At 43.7% G+C, this 16,702-nt stretch overlaps 1 protein-coding gene across 2 annotated transcripts; it reads left to right on the top strand.

The window, feature by feature from the left end:
* Positions 1 to 2,186: 2,186 nt before the first annotated feature.
* On the top strand, positions 2,187 to 15,130 carry LOC307164992 (bactericidal permeability-increasing protein-like). 2 transcript variants are annotated; one of them, XR_013822374.1, is made up of 12 exons: positions 2,187 to 2,515; positions 10,291 to 10,449; positions 10,563 to 10,626; positions 10,738 to 10,798; positions 11,217 to 11,308; positions 11,744 to 11,920; positions 12,083 to 12,145; positions 12,396 to 12,563; positions 12,804 to 12,868; positions 14,286 to 14,346; positions 14,489 to 14,565; positions 14,697 to 15,130. XR_013822374.1 is itself a non-coding variant. In XM_079882243.1 (11 exons), the coding sequence occupies exons 3-10, from the start codon at positions 10,612 to 10,614 to the stop codon at positions 14,532 to 14,534; spliced, it is 681 nt and encodes a 226-aa protein (XP_079738369.1). In that variant the 5' UTR covers positions 2,187 to 2,515; positions 10,291 to 10,449; positions 10,563 to 10,611; the 3' UTR covers positions 14,535 to 14,565; positions 14,697 to 15,130. The 2 variants fall into 2 exon arrangements, 1 of the variants encoding a protein (XP_079738369.1); XM_079882243.1 differs by lacking the exon at positions 14,286 to 14,346 and having other exon boundaries at positions 12,083 to 12,139.
* The last annotated feature ends 1,572 nt before the right edge of the window (positions 15,131 to 16,702 follow it).

A 16,702-nucleotide genomic window follows, 5' to 3' on the forward strand; every position in this document is an offset into this window, starting at 1 on the left:
AGGAGACTGCTTGCCCACAGGCTTTGTAAGCTCTGCCCGTCGGAATGGGCGAGAACTCACAGGCCTTAGGGGGAGACGAGGGGCCGCATCCAAAAAGCAGCGGCCGCCGGACACAGATGCACCTGTGTCGCACCAGACCGCTCCATTGGAGGGACAGCCTCGCAACCCTTCACCGCTCCTCCGTCAAGGGTAGTGAGGGGGGAAAAGCTTATTCAGGCAGTTTCTGGCAGAGAAAGGTGCCGTCACCAACCTGGTAAGCTCATGCAGTTCGGGAAAGAAAGGCACTGGGGCGGCGAGCTGAGAACCAGCGCGGCCCGTCCCGAGATACCAATCATCCAACCGAGACTGTTCGGGACATGGTGGAAGATTCCAGTCGAGCCCAATTCAGCATAGCTGATGTTTCTGGATCTGGCTCGGGCAACGTTACACTCCCAGAGGGAGACAACGCAGCCGAGTCAGCTCACCCTCTGATGCTGCAATCGGCATCCTGTCCCCTGGAGAGGCCCGAATGAAACGGCTGGTCGGTCCATTACAGAGGGACCCGCGCGCTCAATTGAAGCCTCACTATGATCCTCTGATCACCCATCCCACACGGCGCCGTAGCGGGGCGTGGTATTGGGGACTCCAGCTTCACACATAAAGGCGAGTCTCGATCTCAACACCGCGATAGTCATATCCTCGCAATGAGAACATAAACTATCCACAAAAGCTGCTTCAACATGCTGCATATATATCAGAGATGCTCACAAGTCTCTGAGCTAGAGTCCAAGTCAAGTCTCAAGTCTCTGAGCTAGAGTCCAAGTCAAGTCTCAAGTCTTTGAGCTACAGTCCAAGTCAAGTCTCAAGTCTCTGAGCTAGAGTCCAAGTCAAGTCTCAAGTCTCTTTATTATATTAAGTCTCTGGTTATAATAAGTGTTGCATCATCACGTACAGTGACCCATCCAACACTGCATAGCTATATATAAGGAATTCAAAGCATGTAATATGTTATTATGACTCCTTTATCTATTAGCATACAGTATCAGCTTTGATTTTGGTATATAATTAGTGTAAACAGGCTATTGCAACATGACAAAAACACCAAGAATGCTTTACTCTTAAGTTAATATCTGTATTTTGCCTTGTAGCATGAACACACAGTACAGTACAGACCAAAAATTAAGAAAGACCAAATATGGTCAAACATCACATTGTAGCTAAATGCAAAACACTACTGCAACAAACCAAATGATGTGAAATATAATGAAAAGTGCCATCTGAAATTTTCTTCTAGAATGATCATTTTTATCAAGCTTGTATATTTAAGTTCAATAATTTCACTTAAATGGCAATGCAAATTACCTATTAATTGTCATTTAAGTGAAATTACTTAACTTAAATATACAATCTTTATAAAAATGATCATTCTAGAAGAAAATTTCAGATGGCACTTAGAGGCTTTTGCATCTGAACTCTTCATACTATCCACACAAATTAACACACTACACTTCCTTATGATAGAGAATCCTCAATTATTTGTTATTTACTTAGTGGCTGGATAGAACAACATTCAAACGCTCAACATTTTTAGAGTGAATGTGAAGCAACTGACCAACTTATGGCATGTAACTTGTTAAGAACAAAATGTTTAGAAATAATAAAATAAAAAAATAAAAAACAATGAGATCAGACTGGTTAACCTTCTCTTCTCTTAACACACTAGGTATGGGCCACAAAATATTTCTTGCTTCTAGGTGTCCTTCAGTGGCCTAAGAACTAGAAAAGTCTTAAGCAACAGAATGGTTGCATTTCAAAAAGATCAAGCTTGACAGTGTCTTTGCACTAAGTCTGGCTCGGTGAGGGCGCATTATAAGTCCTCCATGACTAAATACCCTTTCCACCGGTGCACTTGTGGCAGGAACTGCAAGCAGTTTCATAGACACAAGATAAAGCCTTGGGAAGATCTTTGCATGCTTTTGCCAGAAATCCATACAGTCAACTTCTTCTTCAGAGCACACCTGGATGTAGCGAATGACCTCATCTTTGCAGGATGTGTGATGGTCTGCATTTTTCTTGGTACTCTTCTTGCGGTAGCCAGAGAAAAGCCGTGGAGTTTTAGCAGGTACTGGTGGCTCCTCCTCTTCTTCTCCACTGCTGGACTAATCCAACTTATGTTTTATATTAAAGTTGTCACATATTTCCTCAAATTTCTCACTTATTTTCTCCCCAGTGTGTGACCCAGTGAATCGTTTACAACTTAGGAGAACTGTCTGCAGTCTTTTTAGGCAGTCTTTCTCCTCCATTTCCATGAAGTGGGCTGTTACCCCTAAGAAGCCACGCATGCTCCTGTCAGTCCAGATGTCCACTGTCACAGACACGTTGTCAGTCTTTTGTAGTTTACATTTTATCTTGGACTCTTTTTCTGCTACTAGCTCACTCAGACGTCTGGTTACGGTGCTTCGACTTACTGGGCAGTATCTCTCCTCTACCACTGACATAAAATTCCTGAAGCTAGGCTTGTCAATCAAAGACAGAGGTAGGTTGCATGAAATGATGAGGTCCTGTATTATGGATTCAGTAATGGCCTTCTGTCTGGGATGCCCCTGGCTGTATAGCTGCACACCTCTTTTCTGGCTTAAGAATGAATCAATGCTGCTCTGTCCCTGTGCACTGGCCCCTTTCTTTGCTTTGTTGAACTCATTAAACCTGCAGATGTCATCGATGAATATGAAAAGACAAGAAGTTAGATGCTTATCTTATTGCTAACAATTTTATGTGCAACAAAGCCCATCTGAAACCACAAGGTTCTGAACTGAAAAAATGGTACTCAGGGTATCAAGAAAATATTGCAAAATTTATAAGCAATAACTAACTTTTTTTCACTTACAGAGCACATCCATGTAATGTGCACTGCCTATGCAACTAATCATAGCTTATAAACTACTGTAAGTCAACACATCCCAGACTCTCAAACCAGTGTAACGTTATAACTAAATTAAACTAATGTTACATGATCAACAATAATCCTGTAACCTGTTTGCAGACAACGTTAATTAACGTGATGGCAGCCAGCGGCACGTAAATGATTACGTTAATCGACCACCACAAGTTTGGCAATTAACCCTTGTATGGTGTTCGGGTCTGTAGGACCCGTTTTCATTTTTTATCAAGAGAAAAATGATACGATTAATTATTTTTTTCAAACTCAGACTCATTGGCCTTGGCTCATTTTCTGTGAAGAATATATATCTGAACACATTTTCAATGACCACACAGTACACTGGTCACACACTCTCTCACACGCACACACTCAAGCACGCACACACACACACACACACACACACACACACACTCACTTGGATATGTGGTTTACAAGACTCTCCACAGGCGTAATGGTTTTACTAATGTACAAACTGTATAATCTATCCTCCTACACTAAACCTACTATATACTATAATGGTGTGTTCTCATGCTGAAGATTCAGACTTGACAGCCACACTTTCCTGGGCTGTTCTAAAGTGCCTGGATGGGTGTGAAAAATTTTGGCAGTATGGAAGCATTTTGGTGCCAATATGGCAAGCCAAACATGCTTAAATCTGCAGAAGTTTTTCCTCTCTCACTACCCCTGCATATTCAGTGCACGTGGGTAGTTCTGACTCGGAGTAGAGCTGCGCTTTATGACTGACCGTGATTAGTCACAGCGCTGGCCTTCGGTCAGACGATGTCCACACTGGTGGTCCAGAAGCGCCTTAAAACCAGCCCGCTCGGAGTTCGTTTCCCCCCAGCAAAAGGAAGGGAAACGACCCTGAGAGGAGCGACCCAGAGTATGTGACGTCTGCTCTTCAGGAGTGTGTGTCATCACCACTCCTTCCCCCGGAGGAGGGCCGGGTGGAGAATCCTTTGTTGAATTTTCTTGTTTCTGTTCCGCCGCCGACCAGCCGGTCGGTGGTACCCAAAACCTCATTAAAAGAGCAGTTTCTTCCTCCTCTGGGTCATTCACGGTTGGGACTGCCGAACATGCAGTCTCTCCCGCTCGAGAGTGGGACGTCAGTGTGCGCCACCCTCGGGTCTCGCCACTCTCAGTCCCCTCTTCCCAGCTCTCAGATAGCAGTGGCGCCACCTCGGTCACGTCACTCCTGTCTGCCGCTGGGCTGGAAGGCACGGAGACCAGCAGCCGCCCTTGGGCCTCGCTCCTCGTCTCCTCCCCTTCCCTCGCCAGGCGACAGCCCGCAGCAGAACACTCTCGGGTCTTCTCTGCCGTCTGTCCCCCGGAGGAAGCAGGTAGGTGTTGTCCAAGCACACACCCAGACCCCGCTCTCGGCCGCTACAATGCCACCGGAGCCGTGTCCCTGCCTTCCACCTCGCTGCCCCTCCGCGGGTACGCCGACGGTGCGGGTGGGCTCGTTGCGGCGGTCTCTCGGAGCCTGGTTAGCGCTCCCGAGGCCGTCGCGCTGGCTCATCCGCACCATCCGGCTCGGCTATGCAATTCAGTTTGCACGCCGGCCTCCCAAGTTCAGGGGCATCCACTTCACCCGTGTGCGTCCAGTGGATGCTCCTGTCTTGCGGAAAGAGATAGACGCCCTGCTGGCGAAGGACGCGATCAAGCCGGTCCCTCCAGCCGAGATGAGGTCAGGGTTTTACAGCCCTTACTTCATTGTACCCAAGAAAGGCGGTGGGTTACGGCCAATCCTGGATCTGCGAGTATTGAATCGGGCCCTGTACAAGCTCCCGTTCAAGATCCTCACGCAGAAACGCATTTTCGAATGTATCCGTCCCCGGGATTGGTTTGCAGTGATCGACCTGAAGGACGCGTACTTTCATGTCTCGATTCTTCCCAGACACAGACCATTTCTTCGGTTTGCTTTCGAGGGTCGAGCATATCAGTACAAGGTCCTACCCTTCGGGCTGGCCCTGTCGCCCCGTGTCTTCACGAAAGTCGCGGAGGCGGCCATTGTTCCCATGAGAGAACAAGGCGTTCGCATTCTCAACTATCTCGACGACTGGCTCATTCTGGCACACTCGCGAGATGTGTTGTGCGATCACAGGGACATGGTGCTCCGGCACCTCAGTCAGTTGGGGCTTTGGGTCAACTGGGACAAGAGCAAACTCTGCCCCGTGCAGAAGATCTCTTATCTCGGTATGGAACTGGACTCGGTCGCCCAGACTGCGCGCCTCACGGAGGAACGCGTCCAGTCAGTGCTCAACTGCCTCAAGTCTTTTCGAGGCAAGTCAGCGGTCCCACTGAAACAGTTTCAGAGGCTCCTGGGGCATATGGCAGCCGCAGCCGCAGTAACGCCGCTCGGTCTGTTGCATATGAGACCGCTCCAGCACTGGCTTCACGATCGAGTCCCGAGGTGGGCGTGGCAGAGCGGCACGTTCTGGGTCAAAGTCACCCCGCACTATCGCCAAACCTTCACCTCTTGGTCGGATCCTGTGTTCCTACGGGCCGCAGTACCCCTAGTCCAGGTTTCCAGGCATGCTGTGGTATTCACAGATGCTTCTGCCAAGGGCTGGGGGGCCACGTACAAAGGGCATGCAGTCTCGGGTCTGTGGACGGAGCCCCAGCTGCATTGGCACATCAACTGCCTAGAGTTGCAAGCAGTATGCTTAGCCTTGTGTCGCCTCAAGGGCTTTCTCAAACACAAGCACGTACTGGTCCGTACGGACAGCACTGCGACCGTTGCGTACATCAACCGACAAGGTGGTCTACGCTCCCGTCGTATGTCGCGACTCGCCTCCCACCTCCTCTTATGGAGTCAGAAGCACCTGAGGTCGCTTCGTGCCGTTCATGTCCCCGGGGAGCTCAATCATGTGGCCGACGAGCTTTCACGTCAGCCTCCCCTTCCGGGAGAATGGCGACTCCATCCCCATGCAGTCCAGCTGATTTGGCGAATCTTCGGAGCCGCACAGGTAGACCTGTTTGCCTCTCCGGACACGACCCTTTGCCAGTGGTATTACTCCCTGACCGAAGGAACTCTCGGCACGGATGCCCTGGCACACAGCTTGCCCCGGGACCTATGCAAATATGCGTTTCCTCCAGTGAGCCTTCTTGCACAGACCCTGTGCAAGGTCAGGGAGGACGAGGAGCAGGTCCTTTTGGTGGCCCCGTATTGGCCAACCCGGACTTGGTTCCCAGAACTCATGCTCCTCGCGACAGCCCCTCCTTGGCCGATTCCTCTGAGGAAGGACCTACTTTCTCAGAGAAGGGGCACCCTAGTGCACCCGCATCCAGACATTTGGAAACTCCATGTCTGGTCCCTGGACGGGACGCGGAGGTTCTAGATGGCCTGCCACAGGCAGTGGTAGATACCATCTCTTCAGCTAGAGCCCCCTCTACGAGGCGCCTCTATGCTCTGAAGTGGAACCTGTTCGTCGGCTGGTGTTCTTCCCACGGGGAGAACCCACGAACTTGCCCGATCAGAGTCGTGCTCTCCTTCCTACAAGAGGGGTTGGAGCGAAGGCTGTCTCCCTCCACTCTCAAAGTGTATGTTGCCCCAATAGCCGCACATCACGATGTAGTTGAAGGTAAGTCTGTGGGGAAGCACGACCTGGTCATCAGATTCCTTAAGGGTGCTAGGAGGCTAAATCCACCTCGCAATTTGCACCCTGTACCCTCTTGGGACTTAACTTTAGTGCTTAGAGTGCTTCAAAGTCCTCCTTTTCAGCCTTTGCCGACAGTAGAGCTTAATTACCTGTCCATTAAGACAGCGCTCCTGTTAGCATTGGCTTCCTTCAAGAGGGTAGGGGATCTGCAGGCATTTTCGGTCGACGAGTCGTGCCTAGAGTTCGGGCCTGGCCTTTCTCATGCTATATTAAGACCCCAGCTCGGATATGTGCCCAAGGTTCCTACCACTCCCTTCGCGGACCAGGTGGTGAACCTGCAAGCGCTGCCCCAGGAAGAGGCAGACCCAGCCTTAGCTTTTCTCTGTCCCGTCCGGGCCCTCCGGGTTTATATAGACAGAACGCAAAGCTTCAGGACCTCAGATCAGCTCTTTGTTTGTTACGGAGGCCAGCAGAAGGGGAAGGCTGTCTCCAAGCAGAGGTTAGCCCACTGGCTAGTGGATGCTATCACCAGGGCTTATGAGTCCCAGGGTGGGCCCTAGGAGTGTTGCCGCTTCCTGGGCTCTGGCACAAGGCGCCTCGCTAACAGACATTTGTAGAGCTGCGGGCTGGGCGACACCGAACACGTTCGCTAGGTTTTATAGCCTACGTGTGGAACCTGTTTCCTTCCGAGTACTTGCTACAGCCAGTAATTAGAGGGAATAGGTGTGTCGGCTTGCGACGCCATTCCGTGAGCGGATACGTGCGTCTTTTTTGCTCCGTTGGTTACCCAACAAACGGCTAACCTCGTGAGTTCCTCCATCACCCCCTCCGGGGCCAGGCGTTGAGGCGTCGGAGTTCCCTGCTGACGAAAGGGAACGTCTCGGTTACGTATGGTAACCCTCGTTCCCTGAGTCCAGGGAACGGAGACGCCTCGTCCCGTCGCCATGTTGCTGTACCTTCGCGGAGGACCGGACACCGTTCGGCTCCTCAGCGAAAAGCACTATGCAATGCGTTGCTTCCGCCTTTATACCCGCGCGGGTAGGCGGGCTGCGGAATGCAAGTCCTGCATGCCAATTTTCATTGGCTCGTTTAATTCACTCGTAGGCAATTGGTCTCCCTAGCGTGATCCCAATTCGACAGGGGAACTCCCCCGACGAGGCGTCTCCGTTCCCTGGACTCAGGGAACGAGGGTTACCATACGTAACCGAGACGTTTACGTTGTAATACCCATGTCATTGTGCACATTTGTGTCCTCATAAACCATATACAAGAACACACACACGCACACACACAATAACAGTAGGCCCTGACAGGAGGACAGAGTAAAGGTACACTGGAGTCGGACCTAAAATTCCCACACTTTTAAAAACTTTTTTTTTTCCTTTTTTGAAAATGGGTCCTACAGAACACCATACAAGGGTTAAACAAATGCTCATTTATATTTCATAAGGAAGACAGACAGTCGGAGTTAACCTCCCGTAACGTTAGGTCGTAGCTAAAGCAAGAAGCAAGCTAACGGTAGATGGTCAATGCTGAGCTAAACATGTTTAACGTTACTGACCTATCAGGATGCGTTTTCAGATGCCTGATAAAATTAGATGTGGTTGAGCCTGAATCTTTTATCCTCATATCACATATCTTGCATTGAGCACTTCTTCTGTTTGGACCGTCTTGTTTGAAGTTTTTAAATCCAAAGCTAACGATGAATGGCACAGCAGTCGACATGTTTGTTCATTGTCCTCTCATGTGTGGCGGCCGCGCCTAAAATAATAAAAAAAATGTGTGGCCGCGCCCGCGCGCAGCAGATACGTAGTACGTCACGTGTTACGTGGGCAGGTTATAGGTAACGGAGGGAGGGGAATAAGAGCGAGCTCATCAGTTGTTTCCTAAAAATAAACATTGTTCATGAGTCCCACAGCTCGAGTCGGAGTCGAGTCTGAAGTCTTTCGAGGACGAGTCTCAAGTCGAGTCTGAAAGTCACTGTGTGTGCGACTTAAGTCTCAAACTCGAGTTCCCATCTCTGATATATATACATACATTATATACACATACAGTATATAATACAAACAAGTGATACAACCATTGTGACCGTCCATATGGGGGGACAGGGAACGATCGCATCCAGAAACGCACGGGTGGAAAGGCATCTTGAAAAAGACGCAAACGCACTCGTGTTGCTCTTTTTTATGAAGTGAAAAACTCTCTCCAGTGCCGGAGCACACAGGGGAATGACTGCGGCAACACTGAACAGTGAACGGAAACAGTGAAGCACTCACTTTCCCGCCCTCTAACCAGCCGTCAACAAACACAGAAATTTGATGCTGTTAAAACAGCAGTTGAGAGCTGAAAGCTTGCGATCACCGCTGCACTCGCGCTGTAGAATCACCATTAGCTGGAAGAGTCTTCCTAGAAGAAGCACCGACACACTCGCTCCTTGTAATATAACAACACATTTCAGAGACATCGAAGTGAAGACCGATCGGCTCCAAAGCGAAAGACAAGTGGTGCGTGCATCTGCTTCCGTATTTTTGCCCGCGGAGCGGAGCGCACGATCCGTCTCACGCACAACAATGCGCGCATTGGCTCGTTCTAACATGCTCGAAGAAGACAGGCTCCCTAGCGTGATCCCATTCAGTCGACGTCGACTACGTCTTACGTTCTCAACTGAAAGGGAACTAATGATCGTTGTGACGGAAGTAAATCAATCAAAACTAAATTTAGCTGGACAATAACTTTATTCTAGAGCTGCTGTACAGCCAAAACAATCTCTGTTACTTTAATTTCCTATTATCACTGTAAAGCTGCTTTGGAACAATCTACATTGTTAAAAGCGCTATATAAATGAAGATGACTTGACTTGACTTGGTGCTGGAATGTCTCACGGTGTTGGTACATTCTTATAAAAAATACATATATTTTGGGTTAAAATGCGTTGTTGTAATGTTTATTACTGAGATTGTTATGCGTGTAATATTACCAAATTTTGTATTAGTTATGTGTGATATTACTGCGTTACAGCAAAAAGTAATACTTTTGTAATGCACTGACCCCAAGCTTCTCAGAGTCCTTCAGGGCATGGTTGCGATGACAAGTTTCGTAACAATGCGTTGCTATGTTCGTAAATAATTGCATTTTATTGCAAAAAAATTATCAACAGGCAAAACAGCCAACATTAGATCAACACTGGGTCTTCCAGCAAGACAACAACCCAAAGTTGGTCCAAATGTTGTTGAGGGACAAGTGGCCCCTGAAAGCCCAGATCTAAATCCCATTAAGAATCTATGGTGGGAGCTCAAGCTTAAGGTCCATGCTCGAAAAGAGCTGGAGCAATTTGCCAAAGAGGAATGGAAAAGATCAACCCGATCTCACGGCAATTCGTACCAATTTTATGAGGTATCTAATTCGTACTAATTCATATGACCTCACTCGTACGAATTTGTATGATTTTTGCTAAATCGTACATATTTTACGAGTTGCCCAATTCGTATGAATTCGTACAAATGACCTATTCCTGACCCCGCCCCTAAACCTAACCCTCACTGGGGTTTAGACAAATCGTACGAATTCGTACGAGTGAGGTGGTTCAAATCAGCCACATTTTACTCACTCGTACGAATTGGTCGTGAAATAGCGTTGGAAAGATCCCTCAAGATAGCTGGCAAAAGAATCATATCAAAGTAAAATGTTTTAAATAAGACATTTGTAATGTAAAGGAATTGATTGCTTATAAGATATGTAAAATGATTGTCTTTTGTTCTATGATTGCAGCCATGCTCATTTGCCAGGCTCATTTGATCTGGCTGTGTACAATATCCACATCTACACCCTCCTGCAGTTAGCGGATGATGCTGGCCGTCTCTCCATCACCACTGTTCAGTGCAGTGCTAATGTAGGAGATGTGAATATTCAGTTCCATGGAGGAGCTAGGTAAGTATTAACAAAGCATAAAAGACTGATGATACCTGAAGATACACGCAACAATTGTGAATATCTCTTATGACTACCACTAATGGAGCATTTCTATTCTTTCTATTCTACAGATTTTTTTTCAAGCCATTTGTAAGTGCTTTCAGTGGACAAATATCAGACATGATACGTGATCAGGTTTGTCATTTTATCAAAACAAATTAGCCAACACTATTATCTGCTGCTGGTGATATTTCTCATTATGTCTCAATCATTGTCATTATTATTATTTTTATTTAATTTTTTTAGATTTGCCCGGCAATTCAACATGCAATAAATGGATCAGAGAAAACTCTACAGAAAATACCTGGTACTGGCACAAAAATGTCTGAAAATGATATATTATATATAGATCACATAGATTTATATTAAAAAGAAGACATATTATGCATGAAGAAAACTATTTTTAGGACCAATCTTTTTTTCTTTTTTTTTTGCATTGTGACATTATTTTCCATAATCATTAAGATAAATGTGATTAATTGTTATTCAAAAAATCATTAAAAAGGCCTAATTTTCTTGAATTTCTGTGAACATTTTTGTGAGATTCACCCTACTGTGGGTTATTTCGGCAGTATTATTGAGCTATTGCTACTTAATAACATTAATGTTGTTGAAGTGACTGTACATACAAAATCCTTGGAAAAATACTTAGAAAACTACAGCATGCATTACATTCCTCATCATTAGATGACTACAGTAATCACGCTCAAATTAATTCTTTCTAGTTAACATACCTGTGGGTCAGTATATATATCTGAGCATCCCTCTCACATCCTCCCCGGCTGTGACAGCACAAAGCTTTGAGTTAGATATTAAGGTAAGGATTTTTAATTCAGCATTTATAATACTGATTAAAGGCAGGCAAACACTGTGTGATTTCAGCATTTATTTTGTTAAATACCAACTCTCACTGTACGAGTAAATCGCATTAGATGTAAAGCCAAAGCTCACGATCTATACAGTCCAATCGAGGAGCTGAGACTTAAAATATCCATTTCGTTTTCGCCATGGTTTAACTTCTGTTTTCAGGCAGGCGCAGTGAAGGGAAAAGGCACTGAGTTTAGGGCAATCGGTTCGTAGCTCTGCTTCAACTGTGTGATACCCTCACAAGAGGAGACCAAAAGTTCTAACATCAGTAATTAACCCGAGCATGTGATTGCCGGTCGGGAGAGGTTAATCGCCTCTCGTTTCCCGCTGTTTGGAATTTTTACCGTAACATGCCAATGACGTTTGGTTGTTGTTCCTGTGACAGGGTGAGTTTTACAGCCTCAGTTCTCCGTCTGAACCGCCTTTCTCTGCTAGCGTGTTTGACGTGCCGTATGCAGAAAACTACATGCTTTCAATGGCTACCTCTGAGTTCTTAGTGAATTCAGCAGCGTATGCATTCCTCAGCTCTGGGGCTCTTCAAATCAACATCAGAGATGACATGGTGAGGAAGTACAAAAAAAAATAAAAAATACTTTTACCATCTCCAATGAATGAAACTATACAGCATCACAACTCATTATAGACTTACAAGGAATCATGCCCTCTTATAGATTTAAAATATAGATTTAGCTATTAAGTCACTCATACTTCTCATTTAATGTAGATACCAAAGAGTTTTCCAATCCATCTGAACACCAGTCAGTTTGACTTCATTCCACAGGTCAGTGTATGTACAGATTGTGACTTTGTAAGGGAATTTTTTTTTTTTTTATATATAAAATATCTTATGTTTAATGTCAACCAGTAAATAACTAGAGAATATGACTACGTTTGCATATACTGATGCAACACCATTCATGAATGTCATGTGTATTTACATGTCTAAAATGTGTCTGTTCCATGTTATATAGTTTTCAAATAAAATCAAGTTGTTATCAAGATGAATAATGTGCTCTGTTTACAAATTATTTGTTCAGCTACGCACATTGTATCCCAACATGGAGATGCAGGTGCTGTTATACGCCAGTGAGACGCCACTATTCTCCTTCAGTTCAGGGGTGATAGACATTCACGTGCCGGCTGCAGCAAAGTTCTCCGCTGTTAAACCTGATGGTACGCTGGTGCCTCTCTTCAGACTGGATGTGGTGAGTACACAAATTATGCACGAAAACATAGTATAAAAAAAGTGAAGAGGAGCTCTCACACTTTAACAGTAAATATCAAAATTGCACAAAACATGTTGGCAAGACCTTCTATAAGCTGTAAAGTCGAAACTGCAAACAGTGATATAGAACCATGTTCACCAAATTTATCAATTAATCAAAAAGGAAACAGCAGTTCAGCTTATAATGAACTTCAGTGTTCTTCTTTCACTCCACCTGCAGGACGGCAGCTTCAATGGAAGTGCTTGGATTGACAAAAAACTGACTGGAGCTGTCCAAATGAATAAGTGAGTTTCATTGATATTTGCCCAGTTAAAGACACAGTCAAATGAGCTCCATTTTTAGTTGTGTTTTCATTTCAATCATGCATTGGTAACGCTTTAGATTACAGCCTGAAAGGAAAGTACAGAGTAAGTAAAACAAATTTACAACGTACCTTTCTGTAATTATAACGTCTCTATAAAGTACGTAAGTGTAGGTATTAGGGAACAATATGTAAAGTTTGGGGAATAAAGGGGGTAACAACCTGGAAAATTAACAAATTATTTCTACTGTAATTATTTTAGAAGGAACACTTATTCTTCTATTATGGTACAACAACCTTATATTTGGGAGCAATTTATTAAGTACATACTGCGTAGCTTTTTGTTATAATAGTGTACTAATATGTAAAGGCTTTTTAAAATTACGGGGTACATAGTGTTTTGATAGCAAAAGTGCTCTGATTAAGTTTTGGCTTCTGTGTTTCAAGGCAAGTTAAACTAAACCTATTTCAACTTTTGCTTAAATACTGGGTAAATATACTCTTGTTTCATGTAGTTACAGGATAAGTGTGACATTGCGGGCTGTAAATTAAAACACGTGCAGTACTTTCCGGGCTGTAATCTAAAGCGTTACCCAGTTTATTTGTTTTATTTTTATTTTATTTTATAAAGTTTCCTGAGGTCCACTTATAATCTATTATGGGAGGAAATTATATTTTAGAAATAACTGGATAATAATTAAATATGAAATAAATCTTTCACAACGGACCCTTTATGCAGACTGTGAATATGCGTTTTCATCGCAAGTGTAGTAATTTTTTTCATATTTAAATTTTTTTTTTTCATTCTATGTATATACAGGGTGGGCCATTTATATGGATACACCGTAATAACATGGGAATGGTTGGTGATATTAAAGTCCTGTTTGTGGCACATTAGTATATGTGAGGGGGCAAACTCCTCAAGATGGGTGGTGACCATGGTGGCCATACTAATGTGCCACAAACAAGACTTTAATATCACCAACCATTCCCATGTTATTACGGTGTATCCATATAAATGGCCCACCCTGTATATGTATATATATATGATATCATCAGTGCTGGGAATGATGCAGTATATTTTAACATGGTAACTGGATAACCATTATTTCTATTTTTTTCCCTTCGATTAGAATGCTAGACATTTAATTAAATTCAGCATGATTACTATTACAGCTGCCATGATTAAATAATCTGCATTTATCAGCAGTCTTGCACTGGTGTATTAATCTCTGTTACATAATAAAGTACAAAATGAGTCGATGAGCTTTGACAGCTTGCTTTCAGCAAAAGCTCAAACTTACACACTAGACCAGACAGTGATGATTCATGTCAAATATTCACTTTGGTAGATCAGCATTATAAGATGTTTTATATTTGTCTAATCATTCAATGTACAGACTGACACACTCGAGCAAATGTCAGTGATGGCAGTGATGTCTGTACTTCCAAAACTAAATGGTAAAAAATATTTTAATGATATTGCATTTATTACAAACTTGCAACCAAAAAAGCAACTTCTGAAAACTACATACTTTGCGAAACTGTTTTTTAGAAAGTCTGGTAACTGATAATTAACACCTTTTTCCACTTTGCATTTTAGCGGCCCTGAAGGCTGGTTTTCCCTTTCCCACACTGAAAGGCTTTAGTTTGATCAATTCTCAATTGCTTATAAAAAATGTGAGTTCTATTAAATGTTAATCTATTGAATGTTTGTATTCTGAAATGTATGGGGTTTGGATTTTGTTTGATATTGCAAAATTGTTAGAAAACACAGTGATACAGTCTGAATTTGTTTATGGCTTTTTCAGGGCTTTGTGGCCATTTTGACTGATGTCCAGGACTCCCTGACGGGCCTCTGAGCTCCACACATGACCTGCACAAAATAACTAATAACTGTACAACTGCAGAATTGTTTTCAGTCTAAGAATGATATAATCATTACTTGAAATGTCCATATATACAAGTTGATCAAATTTGACCATGTTATTTTTCTACATAATATTATGTACAAACTTTTTTGCCACCCATCCATGCAAAATACTCTACAGGCTATTTTCTACAGTTTACAGTGAAAAAAGAAAGAAAAAAATACATAGTTCCTTCATTGGAGTTAATTTGCAAAAATAATCTGGCTTGCATGGAAGGCTGGCATGATGTCTTTTAGCTATGAGCTAGAGTTTGTGTGAAAGCTTATTAAAAAATATATAATCATAAGCAATCCAACATTCATGTTATTTCACTACACCATTAAAGGTTTTGAAGCCTTTTGGATATGACCAAGGTGCTATATATATATAGTTTGTATATCAGTCCGATAATGATATATATACTGTGTGTGTGTGTGTGTGTGTGTGTGTGTAGTACTCCTGAAAAGAAGTATATTAAGTTATAGAAAGATCAACGCTAATGTGTATTTCCCATGAGTGAAGCAAATCACGGGTGCGCCCCTTAACAAAGCGTGAGATGACGTCAGCACGCAGGTAGGCGTACCTTTAAGGTGAGTCAGCGAAAGTGGCCCTCCAAAAGCAGAATTGGACACCTCTGTTTTAACAAGAGCCTGGAAGAGAGCCGGCGTGTTGGACAGGCCAAAGAGCAGTCCTTGGTATTCAAAGTGCCTTGTGGGAGTGTAAAAGGGCCTCTATTATGCTCATTTAGAGGGTCATAATTTTGTTCAGGGGTCTACTAGAATACGTTTACATGATTTAACGTTCACAAAACAAAATTTTCTTGCAATATACATTGTTGCAGTACCTGTTTTCACTTTAAGTTTCGGTTTCTTAAAAAAACGCCTTCCAAAAAGCTCAGTCTGCTCTCATTGGTCAGCCGGCTCCAGTCTGTTGTCATTGTTCTCCTGGTTAGAGCGTGTTTCGGAAATGTAACATCCCTTACCTTAGAGTCCAGAGGCGCTCAAATACTGCTCATGCTAATTAAGGTATATAAGTTTATTTTTTATTGAACCTTTATTTAACCAGGAAGTCCCTTGAGACAGAATCTCTTTTCCGAGGGAGACCTGGCCAAGACGGCACACCAGTTACAATTTAAATACAAATACAACATAGTCAAAACAACCAAACAAGCATCACATAAAAAGGAAAAGGTCACATATGGCAGTTACATTTTTTAGTTATATGGCATTTTAACATGGTCTTAAATTCGTTTAATGGGACTAAATCATTTAGATGTAGCAAGTTTTGCAAATTATTCCAAGACCATGGCGCAAAGTAAGAGAAGGCTTTTTTTCCCAGCTCAGTAAAAACCCTTGGAACCTGGTAAGAGAAAAGAAGAAAAGAAGTTTGAGTCTGATAATGACAGAACAACAAACTGATCGACCCAAACCACCTTCCCAAGCATGACTTGTGCAGGACATTTGAGTGACCATACACTGCTTCTGGCCCTTTCTCCAGCTGTCTTTCGACGACCATCTCAATAGAAGTGCCAGCATGTCCTGAGGGTGAGACTGTGGCATCAAGAACGAAAGTCCTTGGTTTAGGGAGTTCCACAAGCTGTAGTCTCATGAAACACTAAAATGTAAGGATGCTGCAAGTAATTCTAGTCATTTTGACCATCCACATCCATTCAACCTCAAACTCTCTTTCAGAAACTCTGCTTTCTAAAGACTGCCAACAAATTCAAACATGCAAAATGATCCACATAAAAGATTTTGAATAAAATCTGTGTATATAGATTGCACTGACAATGGCTTCAAAAAGGGCACTCATTCATCAGTAGATCAATGTTACACGTGGTTATTCATGTCTCAACGGTTTGTAGTGCATCAATAACCTTCTGATGGTGGTGTTGCGAATCACACAGT

The sequence above is a fragment of the Squalius cephalus genome, assembly GCF_949319135.1.
Source record: "Squalius cephalus genome assembly, chromosome: 9".
Classification (NCBI taxonomy): Eukaryota; Metazoa; Chordata; class Actinopteri; order Cypriniformes; family Leuciscidae; genus Squalius; species Squalius cephalus.

Bases quoted from the DNA above. Each gene is read 5' to 3' on its own strand.
- LOC307164992 (XM_079882243.1), top strand. The intron at 11,309-11,743 runs GTAAGGATTTTT...TTCCTGTGACAG, and splicing joins GCTTTGAGTTAGATATTAAG to GGTGAGTTTTACAGCCTCAG. The intron at 11,921-12,082 runs GTGAGGAAGTAC...CATTTAATGTAG, and splicing joins TCAACATCAGAGATGACATG to ATACCAAAGAGTTTTCCAAT.